This window comes from Protopterus annectens, chromosome 10.part0 (genome assembly GCF_019279795.1).
Source record: "Protopterus annectens isolate FY-2018-M chromosome 10.part0, PAN1.0, whole genome shotgun sequence".
In the NCBI taxonomy this organism is placed as follows: domain Eukaryota; kingdom Metazoa; phylum Chordata; order Ceratodontiformes; family Protopteridae; genus Protopterus; species Protopterus annectens.
Genome location: NC_056744.1, coordinates 609,273,021 through 609,289,642, shown reverse-complemented (window position 1 = coordinate 609,289,642; position 16,622 = coordinate 609,273,021). Strand labels below are relative to the sequence as shown.

The following is a 16,622-nucleotide window of genomic DNA, read 5'->3' as shown; positions in this document are numbered from 1 at the left end:
CCTACTATACTGTGGCAGCGTAGTTTCTCAGTTGGCACCAGTAAAAATATAGTGCAGCATCTGTACTCGTTTATGGTCTAAACGAACAAAACAAAACAAAAAAATTCCTCTGCTATTCAACACTGGAGCAAACAGTAATGTTTGCCCATCATCAGTGCTGGATCATGGTCACCTTTAAGTGCAGAAGGCTCTAGGTTCAATTCCTGTACCTGGTAGATCGAATGCTGTCACTGTAGTGTAGCATAAGCGGGGTGGCTGCACTCCTGAGTGTGCCATCCTTTGGATGAGATGTTAAATCGAGGTCCCATCTGCTAGAGATGGTGGTAGTTCTGGTGGATGTATAAGATCCCACAGCACCTACTGAAAAGAGTAGGTGAAGTTCCCAATGCCCTGGCCAAATGTCCCCTGGTAGTGTAAATACCACCTTATATCTTCCCTGAAAAGAGGCTAACATAGTAATCAAAGGATAAATAAAATATAAATGGTCACGTTGGGCTCTAGGCAGGGTAACAGACCAGTCCCCCAAACAGCAATTGCAATGACCCATTACTTAGCTCTCTCTCCCACATTACCATAAACACTGCTCAAGGACACTATTTTTTCTTTACTTTTGCAATGGTTACAGAGATTTTAATTTAATTTAAAACTTTTATTTCCAATTTTATAGCACAAACACTAATGGCCCTCTGTATACAAAGGAAAACAGACACCCTGAAAATAGACTTTCAATGAGCAACAGTAAAACTCATCTTCCCTTGAAACTCAGTTTCACTAAAAAATGCATTTGTCCAGTGACGGATTAGGCGTACCTTGGGCCCTGGTTTGTTTTCAAACCACTGGCCCATTGCACACATTTTTAGGACCACGCATAAATGCATTTGTTCTTTAATTCACATTCCCGATTCTTTTAAATTATATTTCTCATTTACTACAGCAACATCTGTTTAGAGTGGATTTTAAATTTGTAGTTATGAACATTTTTTTCCAGTAAGCATTGTAACAAAATATATGAAGAGATATCAACAAAAGCATTTATTTCAGAGCATTTCAACCATAAAAGGCCACTCAAACTGCTGTCATTACAATCTACCAATATCCATACTCAATTACATCCACTTTATTGACAGTGTACACATCACATGTCTGACTGTGATTAAAAACTATCACAGTAAAGTATTCCAATTTGCTTTACACAACTGCACACTAGGCCTGCAAACACAGACTAAAGAAATGTTAACTTTATCATCTCAGCAAGACCAGTACATTTTATTCATAGTCATTCCCCAATCCCAGGAATTATTGCTACTTTGTTGACTGCTACCTTCTCAGATGTCTATGCAGGAACATTAATGACTAGAATAATGACCAAAGTGATATATTTCAAATTTGTATCCCTTAAACACACAGTAACCAAAGTATTCCAACTTAATTCACACACATACACAACAGTCCCGTAAAGCCAGATTAAAGACCATTTAAAAATGACCAGATAAGAGCATACAGTCCACAAAGAGCCCTGCCAGCTGACTGCAGACACCTCTGACTGTTAAGAAATACATTCCATGTACTTTATTTGGATTACCTGCATACAACTGCATAAAGATCAACAGCATCATAACAAAAGATCCAGCCATGTGCAGCACAGTTTGAATAAAAATACGACAGCATAAGAAATATTAACTACCTGATAACTTTTATTTTTGTAGAGACTTGGTATATGCTATCTGAATAATTCCACATTAAAGAGAACTATCACTAATGTAGAGGTTGTTGCTGGCAAACAACTTTACATTTCAGTGCTTCATATACAAATGCAGTGCCTGCTGCCCTTGAAGAATAAACTGTCCATGCTACATTAAAAATCTGGTGTGCTGATGCTATTGTCATAACATTTCTTGAACTAGATCAGTTATGCAATACAGAATGACTGGCAAATGACAGCAGGTTATAGTGTCCTGGAGACCATCAAGGAGCCTAGCCCAAATTCCCAATTGCTCAAAAGCACTGTTTGGTTAAAGTGCCTTGCTCAATGTCACACAGCAGCTAATTGAAGGTGGAAAGATTCAAACCCTGCACCTTTGCTACAGGACATAGCTCATTAACAAGTCAGAGCTTTATTCCTCTGCTCTAACTGCTAGAGGAACAGGTTTTAACTAAATGCTGAAGTCCTTTACAATTCAATCTAGTTGAGAAGACTATATCACACTAACATGCAATGATAACTATATAGTGGATGCTGAAGATCAGACAGATCTGATTACTACTCCAAATAATTTAGATTACATCACCTGACAACTGTCAGCCCCTTTGCAGTTTGCTAAAGGCTGCAAAGAAGGTACTGCAAAAACATGACTAAAATGTGACATGTTTAGACTAGTAAAACGTAGCACATTTAAACTACTAAATGCAGTATGATAAGACTATATTACACAATCCAAGACTATTAATTAATTAATTACTTAGTGCAAAGAATAAAGTAAAATAATTAAAGACAATATAAATACTGCAAATGTGTTTTCTTCAATAACTCAAAAGACATACAAAAAAAATAAACAGAAATGTTACTGCATGCAGCAGACAATTTGTTATGCATAAAGATCAATTGCATCATGCCAAAAAATAACAGCCATGTGTAACACATTTTGAATAAAAGTATTTACAACAGCATAAGAAATATTACAGACTTGCATGCTAGCATTATACCTAGATTGCATTCCTGACCTCCCCAGGTCTTCTCTGTCATCAAGAACAGCAATCCAATATGACATCACTCTGTACAGGTCTGAACAGATCATGGACAAATGGGGCCCTATGCATGGTAATGCACATATATTCCACCTTATTTAGTGAAATAAATTTCAGGCTGCAGCATTTCAGAGTCAAGTGAAAATTTGTTTCTTCAGAGTAACTACATTTTGGAAGTAGATATATAGGGATGGGAGTATTTGAAGTAGTCAAAATTACCAAAGGTTGACATGTTTAAATAGACAGCAAAATGTCAACCTGTCAGAGCACATGGTCTAAGCAAAATCTTCAGAGCATGCTAATATATTTTAACTCTGAGACTCTACACAATCCCTGGCAAGAGGGCATATTCCTCAACTCTGGGGACCATCAATCTAGCACACCTGTCAACCAAACTGTGGAATATTTACAATAAGTTTTAAATGAAATCTAAATCCATGTACTAGCTGTAAAAGTAAAGTAAACTTAGTATGCGCACTGACAGGTGTGAACAGTGTTTTTGGCACCTGGACCCTGCCAGCCATTCCAATATCCTAGTACCTGGCTCTCTCTCCCCATGAAGGAGACATTTCCTGGGAGATATCATGGAGAAATTAAAGAGAATGATGCAGAGACAATCTTGAAGAACAGTGGTGAGAAGGAAAAGAAAACAAAACAGAAAAGTAAAAGAAGGCAAAAAGGAAGTCGCAGAAAAGAAGGCAGAAGAAAATGAAAAACACAAGTACATGGTAAGGATTCAACGTATGCTAAGATTTTACACAACTGTACTATGTCCTTCCATATCACTGTTTCCAACAGAGTGAGTACAATAGCCTAGAAAAAAATTGGTGGAGGAAGGGCCAGCAGAATACTCAAGAAAGCCATGAAGAATAACCTTGGCAAAACCAGCTCTAGTTCTAGAAACCACATCCAACTTACAGTGCTTGGTAAAAGTATGCACAGAAGTTCAAGTAGTTGTCTGAAGAATAGAATTAGAATCCAAACCCTTGAAAAAAGCACCAGAAGACGCCACAACCCAGGTAGAGTGAGCATTAAGAGAAGGAAGGAAGGAAGGCTCTTCCCATGAAAAGAATAACAAAAGGAAACCGCTTCAGTTATCCAAGAGGAAACAGTTTGCTTGGAAACGGCCAAACTTAAAGACCTAGGATCAAAGGAAACAAAAAGCTGTTCAGATTTTCGAATGGCTTTAATTTTACCTAAATAATATCACAGTAAGGAAGCTGAACCAGCAGGCTCAAAAGGAGCCTGGGTCAATTATTCCAAAACAAAATTAAGGTCCCACGAAGGAGGAATAGATTTCCTGGGAGGGTCTAAAGTTTAGGATGCCTTTAAGAAATGGTTTGACCTCGAATCTAGAAGCCAAAGGGGAGTCAAAGGCAGACAAGCAGAAAGGTGGGCTTTAACAGAATAATAGGCCAACTCAGCATTGACCAATACACACAAGTAAGAGAAAACCAAAGAAACATTCACAGTGAGTGAATCCAGATTAGAAGAAAGACACCAGACAGAAAATCCTTTGCATTTGGATAAATAAGACTTTATGGTAGTGGGTTTCCTGGCCTTCTGCAGATGCCAAAGCATGCCCTCAGAAAAAAAGGTGTCTAAAAGGGATCAAAACCCTATCGCCCACAACATCAGGTGAAGAATGGGCAGGTGGGGATGAATGAGAGACCCCTACTCTTGTGCGACTAGGCCCACCCTATGAGGTAACTTGTGATGACTTCCCTTGGCTAAATGCAAAAGAAGATGGAACCAATGCTGTCTGGGCCAAAAAGGACTCACCAGCAAGATTTTGGGAGTATCCGTTTCTATCCTGAATAGGCTTTTCAGTATGAGAGGAAGGAAGGGAAGGCATAAAGAAACACCCCCTTCCAAGAAAAAGATATGGAAACCACCTTCCAGGCCAGAGAACATGGGACTTTGGTGAAAAAAAAGAGGAAGTTGTTGGTTCACAGGTGAGGCAAAAAGATCTACTTGAGGAATACCCCACTGGTGAACAATGTCCAGAAACACATCTCTGTAAAACATCCACTCATGAGACTGTGTTATGGACCTGCTCAGACAATCTGCCACAATGTTCTGATCTGAGGGAATGTAAACTGCATAAAGGGTCATCTGATGCTGGATAGCTAGATCCCAAACCTGAAGAGCTAGTTTGCACAGGAGATAACACCTTGTCCCCCCCTTGCTTTCTGATGTATCACATTGCTGTTATATTGTCTGTCAGAATCCTGTGGGGCCATAGTAGGAAGAAACATTGATGTGGTCTTTCTTTTGTCGAAGAGACCAAAGGACACCCCCCCAGCTTACATCTGAGGCATCTGTAAAGAGTTCCTGAGAAGGGCCTGGAGGTTGTAAAGGAAGACCTGGGTTGAGGGACAACTGATGAATCCACCACTGAAGTCCCAGTTTGAGACAAGGGAGAAGTGGGACTAGAAAATCTAAAGGATGAGAATGTTGAAGCCAGACTGACTTTAGAAACTACTGGAGCTTTCTCATATGAAGCTTGGCCAGAGGAAGCACAGGAATGGTGGAAGCCATGTAACCCAGAGCCCTTAGAAACTCCCTGGCTGTAATGGAAGCCAGAGGAAAAAAGGGACAGAAAGACAGCAATCAGAGTTTAAGCCTTGGGAGGAGACAAAGATGTCAACATTGGAACAGTCTGGAGCCTGCACTCTTCATAAAAAAAAAAAAAAAAAAAAAAAAAAACATGATCCTGGGAAGGAGTTAGGAATGATTTTCACAGTAAACTCCAGGAGACAAATAGCAAAGTGAAGATGCTAAAGTAAAATCTCTGGAGAAGAGGCCTGAATAAGCAAGTCATCTAGGTAAGGAAATATCTGGATTCCGCTCAATCTGCAGAAAACAATCACAGGAGTTTGCCATTTGGTGAAAGCCCCTGGGGCAGCAGAGTCCAAAGGCAAAGCAGAGAAATGAAAATGCCAGGAAGCAACAGAAAACTGTAAAAAACTTCCTGAAAAGGGGTAGGGGGGTTGGAATAATCATTAAGGTGTTTACCTTATAGACACAAGGTGTGGGGGTTCAATGCTCACATGGGGTAATTGGCTAGGCTTAAAATGGCACACAAGAGAAGTTAGCCTAGTACTAATCTATGAATCTATAAAAGGGAATGAATAGGGATATGTAGATAAGCATCTTCGAGATCCAGGGAAACTACAAAAGCCTGAGGAAGAAAAGGAGGAAACCAGGTTTGAATGGATAGCATCCGAAAAGAGGGAACCTTCAAAAAGGTGTTTAGTTGAGAGCGATCCAGAATGGGTCTCCAGGTACCTTCTTTCTTGGGGACCAAGAACATTCTGGAGTAAAGCCCCTTCCCCCTCTAAGGAGCTGGAACTTCTTGAATTGTTCCCTGAGCCAAAAGACACTGAAGTACCGCTGGAAAAAAGGGCAGTTGTTCCTGAAGAGACTCAGGAATGCCCAAAAAAGGGGGGGGGGTCTTCCAAACCATGCAATACCCCTGACAAATTATGGAAAGAACCCATGAATCTTGAGTGATCTTTAACCAAACAGGAAGGGACACGGAAAGACAAAAAGAGAGAGGAATGTGACTGAGAAGAGAAGGGCAAGAATAGTCGGACAGCACCTGGCTCGTCTGGAAAAGGTGGCTTCTCAGCTGAAGGGGTTTGAGTAGACTTAACAGGAGGACCCCTTCTACCACCCTTCTTGCCTGTGGGGGGAGAGTGAGACTATCTACAGACAAAAGCAGGCTTAATAGGATAACTGCTTTGAAACTTGGGGACAGGTGAAACAAAATATGTTTCAGATCCTGTCAAGCTTTGCCCTTTTTCTGTAGGGACTTAAGCAACTCAGCAGCAGCACCAAAAAGATGTTTATTACCAAGAGGAACATCCAGCAACTTAAGACTTAATATCATCAGGCAAAGGTAGAAGCCGAAGTTAGGAATAGTTTCTCAACAAAGAACCAAAGGCAGCATCCCTAGAAGAGGCATCAGCTCATCATAGCTATATTTAATGTAATGGTAAGCACCCTGAGAAGACGCCCCTAGTAAAGAAAGAGCTGAAGTCTTCCCCTCAGAATCAGGAAGACCTGAAATAACCTGACAGGCCATTAGACAGAAAAGCTAAAATATATCTTGTCATATGGGTCTGGTAGTTTACACTCTAAAGGCCAGGGTAGCAGCAGTATACACTTCCTTACCTGACCTCTCCATAGTTCTGCTGTCCTTGTAAGAGGGAAGCACCTTAGTAGAAGGCAAAAGTTTAGATGGCTGGTTACAGGCAACCGACACCACAGAAGTGTTAGGAGAGAGGCACTTCTAAAGAAACTTGCAATCTTCAGGCACTTTCTAAAACCTATCATGTTTTTTAGGAGCAGGGGGGCCAGGGAATCAGGAACCTCAGAAGCAGTGGAAAAGGCATCCAGTGAGGCAGCAAGAACAGCAGGGACAGCAGAGGGCCTAGGAAACTCCATCCGCAGAAGCTCATAGTACCTCCTGTTAACATCAGAGACCTGAGCAAAACCTCACTTAAACTCTACCATATGGGAAATTGTGTCACCAAAAAAAAAATGTCCTCAAAGGAGATTCAGGGTTAACAGACTTCTCTTCCTCAGAACCATAATCTAAGGGAGAAGGATCTGAGAAGAAAACGTCAGGGATTCTTCTTCAGAATCCTCCTCTTGAAAGGAAACCTGCTCCCTAAGCCTCTTAAGAGGGATAAAATGCCAAGATGTAGCAAGAACAGAAACTCCCTGAAGAGGCTTCAGAGCCATAATGGCATTAAACGGGCCTTGAGTGAAATGTTCTCATTAACTCTGAGGATCTTTGGGAGCAGAAGAAATATGCTTAGTTTTTTTGCTTCTTTTTAAAGGGACATCAGCCTTAAATATCTTAGGAGGCTCTGACCCCTGATGACATTCTATCAAAGTAGTTGGTATCTCTTCCCTTACCAAATTTTTTTTCCAATAAACATCTTTCATTAAATTATCATGTTTGACATAGATAGGCAATCTTACATTTATATAAATGAAAAACGAACACTGACAACACTTTAGCTGCAAACCTTATACATCACAGACACCACTGAAACAACTGCAGTTGCAAACATTATACATCAGTTATAATCTATCCAGTCATTGTCAGCTAAGCATCATATAGCTCATTCAAATCCTGCCTCTTAAACCTCGCTCCTTCTCTGCATATATTGTTCCCACAATTCCAATTTTTTCCTATGTAGTTTGCTCCTTCCCTTTATTTAAAGATCCCAGTTCCAGCTGTTTTATCTCTGTTACTACATTCACTGCTTCGAATAAAGTTGGTCTAGACTCTGATTTCCATTTTCTAGTAACTGCTTTTTGCCAGCCACCATAATTAGACTCAGTGTCTAGGCAATTCCAATGCTGTATCGTAGCTCAAACAAAATCATCTCCCCAGTCAATCCAGTCCGCCCACTTGGCATATCCAACACAGCAGTCCACAGGGAATCCTTAAAGTCTGCCAACTCACTACACTCCCAATAAACATGTTCCCAGCCACCGCTTTCATGCCTGTCATACCGCCAACATTTGCTATCCAGCTGAGGAAAAATTCTTTGGAGTCTACTTGAGGTGTAAAAATACCTATGTAAACACTTCCAGGCAAAGATCCTAAATTTTCTAGACTTTGTTGCACATCTGGGAGATACACACATATATCCCTCCATTGTCTCTTTGTGAATTGCTTATTCTGTCTCTCTTCCCAATCTTTTCTAAACTCCACTGATTGATTCTTAGAGTTATCATGCAATATTTTATAAGCTCTATTAATTATTCCTTTTTTAACAGCAGCTTCTGTTCTAGACTCTATTAAAAACTCTACCAGTGCTGGTCTTTCATTTAAGAGCCCCTAATTTACTTCTCTTTGACTATACTTTGATATCAGTCCTTGAAAAGGAAGGCAGTCTGTAACCTGCAGTCCAAATAAATTCTTCTCTTCCCTCTCCATTATCTTTTCCTTTCTAGCTATTTGCTCCCAATACCTTGGTTTCTTTGCCAGTTTTCTCCAAAAAATTCCAGTCCCCGCTTGCCTATTATCTATATCCGTAACCACAGTCATCCCTATAGGCAGAATCTCTTCTCCATTCTCATGCTTATTTAGTTCTTAGAATACTACCTGCTATTTTATGAATATAATACTCTGCATGATTTTTGTTGTTCTCCTTAAGAGTCTGCACCCAAAATCCCAATCTCTCCTTATTTCTTGAACTTCACCCTTGTATCATCATTCCTTTCCACTCTGAATTATAGTTTTCTGCTTATGCTATGTATAAGAGCCTTAACTGTGTTGCTCTACAACACTCCCTCAAATTGGGCAATCCTGGTCCTCCTTGTTCTATTGGGAGAATTGGTTTATCCTTTCCTTTCCAAAATTTGAGGAACACCCCCAGCTAGGCCCTTCGGTAATTATCAGCCATGGTTCCATCTGAATATCCAAAGTGGATGTCTGCAAAACAGATCATTGCCAGCCTCTGAAGTGGTTGTGGCAGAGTAATCTGACTGAGAAACCGGACGGTTCTCCGGACATTCATCAGCCTCAAAAGAGAAAGCCAGCAGAAATGTCAGATTTAGCTTTCTTGGTCTTCTTTGCGGATGGCTGACCCTTGGGCTGGGAAGAGCCTTCCATGGTGTCTTTAGCCAACAACTTAGCATGATGAATTTCTAAATAAATTGCTAAGGAAGAGAGATGACTACGCAACATCTTAGGAACAAATGTCTGGCAAAAAGCACAAGACATACAGTCATGGGAAGCACCTAGGCAAAATAATCACTACTTTTGAAGATCTTTATGGAGAATTTGTCTCCCACACTAGCATTTCCCTTTTCTGGATAACATGAAACCAACAGCCAAACAATCAAACAATAAAAAAAAAAAAAGAGAGATAAGAAAAATCCCAATGGGGCACTTACCCAAAAGTGTCTTGGCAACCAGCAGATAAATGAGCATTCAGACCGACAATCAAAGATGGTGCTTGGACTGGAGGCAAAGAAATTCTGAGGGTGGTACATACAGACGTTACACCTTTATGCCCTAACGCTGTGCACAGGGAGCATACGTGTGATGTATGGTGTACCTATTACAACCTAAAAGCTTTGGTATACTGGCCAGACGTTGGGCTACCCTTGGCAGGGGATCCCTATTGTAAAAAATACATTAACAGCGATAGGGAAGGACATAAAGCAATAGAAGAAATAAAACAAACCTGTCTTTTTTTGGAGAATACAAATTATTCAGAAGAAGGCTTATTTGATAAATGCAGTTCTGACAGGAAAAATAGCATACTTGGCAACTGTTGACAAAAGTACTTGAAAAACAATTACTGCAGATAATGTTTTCATTTATATGGGGTTCTAGATTAAACCCAGTAAAAAAAAGGAGTTTTGTATGCAAATAAAAAGGAAGGAAGCATAGGGTTCATTAACTAGTGGTACATGCTGCTTCATTAAATTTGTTAAAGTGGATAAAAGAAAAAGAGACGTGCAAGTATGATAAATTTGGGGTATGGTAAAAAAAGAGAAAAAGACTGTATAAATGAAAAAAATATGTTTCCAAGAAAAAATATATTTTTGTGGAAAATAAAAATTGTTCTAGAAAAAGAAAAGTGGTATAAGAATGTACTGATAAAACATTACTATGTAAAACTATGGGAAAATCTAACATGAAAAAATGAAAGCTATAAGAAACAAATGGTGTAATGAGAAATTAGAATCTCAAGATTTTTTGAAGATATTTGTAACAGATAAATTACCAGTAAAAGGAAATATGCCATATAAAAAGAAAGGGAAAGGAAGAAACTACACCTGTTTTTGAAATGCAAAACAGTAAAAAAAATGGGCAAAACTATGTAAAGAAGATTTTTTCAAATATATAAAATAACTGGATAAAATAAACATGGATATGATTAAATATGGATATTATAATAACAGAAATAAAGAACTTGTTAAAAGAATAAATACAAAGTTATTTTATGTCATATGGGTCATATGTTTGGCATAATGACATATCCCCCAACTCCCGGTCTCAATTGGGGTTCCCCAAGAATCCATCCTTGGACCCTTACTCTTTTCCATATTCACAAATAATCTAGCCTCTGCTACCAAACAGGCCACTTTCATACAGTATGCAGATGATTCCACAATCATCTGCTCAGCCCACTCCCTTCCTGAACTTCAAAAGACCACACAGGAAGCCTTTTCCTCAGATGAAACTTGGCTTTCTGATGCACAGTTAATACTTAATCTAAACAAAACAAAACTCCTCAACTTTCAGCTTGCCAAACACAATCAAAACACCCCCCAATGTAATATTACAGCCAATGACAACACCATTACCCCCCAATAGACTACACCAAAACTGCTTGGAGTTGAGATTGACAACCTCAAGTTTGACATGCACATCTCATTAACCATAAAAAAGTACATAAAAAACTAGGAGCTTTATACAGAAATAAGCAATTCCTCACCAAAACAGCCAGGATTTCAGTTGCATATAGCCACCTAATCTCCACCCTACTCTACTCCTCTCCAATATTTACCAACCTAAGGCAAAGCAAATTAAGTAAACTTGAGACTTGCTACAACAAAATAGCAAGGTTTGCCACTGGTGCGGCCTACCGCAGCCACCACTGCACCTCACTTACTGAACTAGGCTGGCTAGAACTCCCTCACCTCCTTCAATGGTACTAACTCTCACTCACCCACAAAGTAGTAAATCATCCTCTAAAAGTCCCCTCCCCCCCAAAATCTACTCCAACCCTATCATACCACCAGACCACTACGCTCCAGCAACAAAAATCAATTACAGGTAACTAGAACCAAGAACTCTGCTAGACAAGCACTCTTCTCCTACTCCACAGCAAAATTATGGAATACCCTTTCTCACACTATAACCTCTGTATCATCATGTACTAACTTCAAAGCTGTTCTAAAATCTCATCTAAAAGAGCACTGGGAATGCCCGTGCAACAGCCCTCACTAATATCTCTACTCCAACCACCCTAAACCTATTTTCCACCCTACTAGCTATTTGTGGTTACAGCCAACTACATGGCTTGTAAACCTATATCTCAGCTGTAATCTTAGCTATGGTTATTCATGAGTAATATCTGTTACATCAACTATTAGGATACTTGCCATCTTAAATGGCACCAATGATATGTGTGTAGTACACAACTGTCCTTCAACTAGATACATAATTCGTTTTCAACTACAGCTGTTTTACTGCTATTGTTAAACAAAAAGCCTACCTATACTTCTTGTTATCTTGTAATTAAATGTTCTTTATTGTGGAGCTTTTCTCCCCAGGCCTCCGCTGAAAAAGGAACGGTGTCCAGTCGGATTTTCCCAGTCAACAAATGTAAATAAAATAAAACAAAGGAAATTATGTTTAGTGGTAAATGGATTTTAGCGACAGTATTAACTAAAATCAGATGGTGGTTATGGAAAAAGGAGCAGGGCTATAACAGGAATGAAAATTTAGTTTGATTGCAAAGGAAATCATGAATGTGTGTGAATATATTTGTATATCAATACGTTTGCACATTCGTAAATATGTTGCAAATAAGAGTTCTTTTTATATATAAATAAAAAGCAGCCCCTACTATTTTTGAGAGGTGCCATGGGATCTTGCACATTCACCTGAGCTACCACCAACTCACAGAAAGGACCGCGGCTTAACATCTCATCCAGTGGACAACACATTCAGGATAGCACCAACCTCCTTATGCTGCACTGCAGTGACTGCAATTGATCTACCTAGTCTGGGAAGAGACCTTACAGCACTCTGCACCAAAGGCAAGTGTGCTATGTGTTGTACCACTCACATTGACTATAACGGACATTGGCAAACTGCAATCTTTGGTGATTTTAAAAAATATGTATAGCAAAATATACATCAAAGGATGCCTGAGATCTGGTGAGAGAATTAAGCTCCTAGCCTCCCAATAGTTATGGTTTAGGGTTTGACTGCGAGCAAACTCACTTGTGGGTATTTTGAACACACACAGTCACACCACTAGTACTTATCTAATGAGCAGTTTGCTTTCTTGCTCTGCAAGGTTGAGGTGCTGCTGTTAATCAAATTTTCCTGCTGATCTGAACAATGCTGCTGCACATCTACAATACAGTTGCTAGCTCCATAACAGCTGCATATCTACTGAACAGTTCCATTACTATAGAATAAGGAAAAAGGTGCTGCATTGCTGTTAATAAAATTTTCCCATGCAATATGGATGTACTGCAAGTGTGCTGAGGTCTCTGGGGCTTCCTCAATACATGATGTGGTGGCTTGCAAATACATGTGCACTTATAGTCTTAACTAAGACTGAGTATTTTTTTTACTTACTTTTTAGCTGGTCCCCCCCTTCTCAGCTAGTACCAGGCCCTAGGCAGCTGTTTGGATCACTTTGTGCTGGATCCAGATCTGCTCATCATAGTCAAGATTCTAATATCTACCCTGGTCTAATGTCTTGACAAAATTAACTACCTATGACAATTCTAACCTGCTATTCTGCACCATGAAACACTTCACTCTCTCCCCAGACACCAGTGCAAAAACACATCCACCCCTACTCGCCCAAACCCACATACCCACCCACCACCACACATACCCATACCCCCAACCTCCCACACCTCTTCTATTTTCAGCCATTTAAAATTCAAGACAAGAATGTTTCCTGGGGTAGATGTTCACAGATACGTAAAGCTGATTGGGTACATATCTTTTATGCATGTATCGCTATTTAAAATTTTTGGAGTGATATTGATCATTTTTTGCAAGCCATATTTACAGATTTGTTTACACTATCTAATGCTCTAATTTTAATAAATGTAAATGAAGGGCCTTATCTGAAGGACAACTTGTATTTATTATGGACAATACTAGTGATTACGGGAAAATTCATAACTAGGAAGTGGAACTCCAATATTGCACCTTCCTTTGAAGACTTTTCGTTCCTACTGAAAGAAACAGCGTTGAAGGAGATCAAGACCAAAGAACTCAGAATTTACCCCAAGCATTAGTTAATAATCCTTGCAGGAAGATCCTACCTCTCACTGATACTTTGCAAACTCTCTCTCTCTCTCTGACAAACAGTTAAAGATTGCATAATTATCAATCTATGTATAATGAATCATACCAGTTTCCTTCACTGTTTACCTTTCAGACCATATGTAAATATCGTACAGTTATTTGCATAGCAGAGTTTTAGATTATGATGGAATTGATCAACTAATGTACTTGTTTATGAAAATAAAAATTATTTGAGGAAACAAAATTCAAGTGAAGATGGTGCCAAAGGCAACCCTCCCTCCTTTGCAGCGGGGATAGGATAGATTAAGGCCTCTTTGTACGCCGTTCCCTAAATGTATGAAACATTCAAAGGGAGGCTTCAAATGTCCCACCCCTTTACTTACTTGGAACATCTAACCTCAGAATCAGAAGGCTGAGCTTCAGCGTGGGTGGGTTCTGCAGTCTCCTGTACTACAAAAGTTGGGTAGGTACTTATGAGTCAACTCTTTGTCTAATTTCACTTTTAATGGTTGGTCTATTCATACAAAAGGGTATTATCACTCCCTTCCAAAAGCAGTACGACACATTTAGGGTGATGTCTTTACTCCAATACAACATTCTGCTTTTTTACTTATAAAATTTGGGAATGCTTTAAGGTACAGTAGTAAATAAGCATATTTATCTTTCTAACTTACAGGATTGGGTCCCGGTACCAAAGGTTGCTTCTTTACTTCAGTTCCCTCTAAGTCATCATCATGGTGACTAATATCCAAAGTTGCAAAGAGATTGGACAGCAAGCCAAGAATATGAATAATTGCCATCTTGTTTGAAGAGTTTGGCTGAAAGAGAAAACAGAAATGCACACAATAAGTTGATAAGACTTTAAATTGTACACACAAGACAGGATAATTTCAGTTTGATGCACGGCAATGAGTCTGCAGTCTAAATGCGTGCTTTCTGAGCATATGCATAGCCAGACAACCGCACACTGTGTTCTGCAACAGTAAGCACTGCGTGAATGCAGCAGCATTGGGCCTGTAGTCCTGTTGCAGTGCACACAATGACTGCAATCCAGTTTGTCCCATACTCCTCCTATACCTCCTCAAAATGCCACATGACAAACATGCATTTTACCCTTGCCATGGCAAGCTGTTCTGTATGACAACAGGGAATGTTGTGTGCATTTGTACATTCTACCTGTTCCATTTTTCCAGTTTCGTAAAGTCTCTATTACAACACTTTGATCTTTATAGACATCCATGTATATTTCCACACATACTTTAAATAAAAGGTAAAGGATAAACATGACACACTAAAATGAGCAGCAAACAGAGAGAGTGAAAATGAATAATCAGCATGTGTAATCCGATAAATAAGGAAGTCAAGTGGTTAGCTATCATTTACTTTCTTGGTACTCATTTTTGAGAAAGTGCAACCACATAGCCTTAACTGATATGGCTGTATGGTTGAGCAGCACAGAGGCACTGCATCTCTATTATGCAAAAAGTACAAGTCAGAGAAGAAGTTTTTTTGTAAAAAGTAGTTAGATGATGAGCACAAAGTCTAAGGGGATTTGCATTACTGTATTGAGAAAGTCTCCCTAGGATTAAAAAAAGCCTTACTACTCACGTAAATTCGCTACTGCAGGTAAGTAAATGTATGCAATAGTGATAAACTGCAACTGGCAGACAGCTATAACTGCAATAAGAGAGACATCATTATCGGCTCATTAGCATATCTTTTGAATTACCATTTAACACTATTACTATCAGACCAGACTGTGGTTATGTTTTCCCTGGTAGCCCATGCATCATTTTGAAAATACCATACCCCCTGGAGTAACCACCAAGGCAAACATACACGCACACATCCTACTTCTACATCTTTGTTAAAGGGTGACTGCTTTCTTTTGATGGCATTTACTCCCCCACCGAACAGTGGTAATTTACACAGTTAACTGATTCTCTGAGGTGCTCTGCAAAATAAATTTGGAGCCACAGGCACGTCTAGTAGACAGCACATGGTTAATTTGCACCAGCTGCTCCCACAGATTGTTATACTAACATGCAGGTCTGCCAGCTGAATCAGACTCAATGTTGAAGCTGCCACTACTGGGAAACCTCAGCAGTAGGGATGTTTAAGAACAGGAAAGGCTCACCATGGGTGGGAAAACACCAAAGCTAAGGCTTCCTACCCACGGTAATCCTTTCTGAATCCCACAGACTTATGACTGCTTGTGACTATACAAATGTAACAGCATGACTACAAAAGATGCATTAACAGTTAATGTTGTTCAAAGCCATGAATGTTTTCAGGTTTTGAAATGTGTTTAGCTAATAAGCACAATGTAAAAGGATGCTCATGTTTTTAGACAAAGTGAATTTTACACTGTATTAAAGTTGGGCACTGCATCCAAATTCTATGAATTGCTATGTTGCTCAATTTTAATTAAGTAGTGTAATGCTATTCATGAAAGAAAATTTTCTATAGGTTAAAGAGTGCACAGTTCAGTTTTAATGATAGGTATTGCTTGTCTGGCAAAGATGGGTAAAGGTAATAATGCAACTGCCTGCAATTATCTGAAAGTAATTTAGAGTATGCAAAAGAATTATGGCCGTCAATGTAATGTAAATGTTAGACATGTTGATGTTTTTGTTACAACATGTTCAAATAAGACATACAAAGGCTGCCTGGAGAGTCTAAAAAAGGCATCAATATGACCAGATGCAATGCTTGAAAGTATTAATGCAGTCGCAAAACAATTATGAAAGTTCGTACTATGAAAGTATGCAAGTATATGGGCAATTCTAAGAGTGTTCAGGTAAAAGGCACAAGTTTTATGTTGTCATCCTAT

At 39.3% G+C, this 16,622-nt stretch overlaps 1 protein-coding gene across 1 annotated transcript in view; it reads right to left on the bottom strand.

Annotated features, from left to right (window-relative positions):
• IPO13 (importin 13) overlaps positions 1-16,622 on the bottom strand; it is a gene marked incomplete in the record, with an annotated part of 1,347,960 nt that overhangs the window by 453,942 nt on the left and 877,396 nt on the right. The window contains 1 exon segment of the mRNA XM_044085442.1: positions 14,464-14,607. Coding sequence (XP_043941377.1) covers positions 14,464-14,607 — 144 coding nt within the window.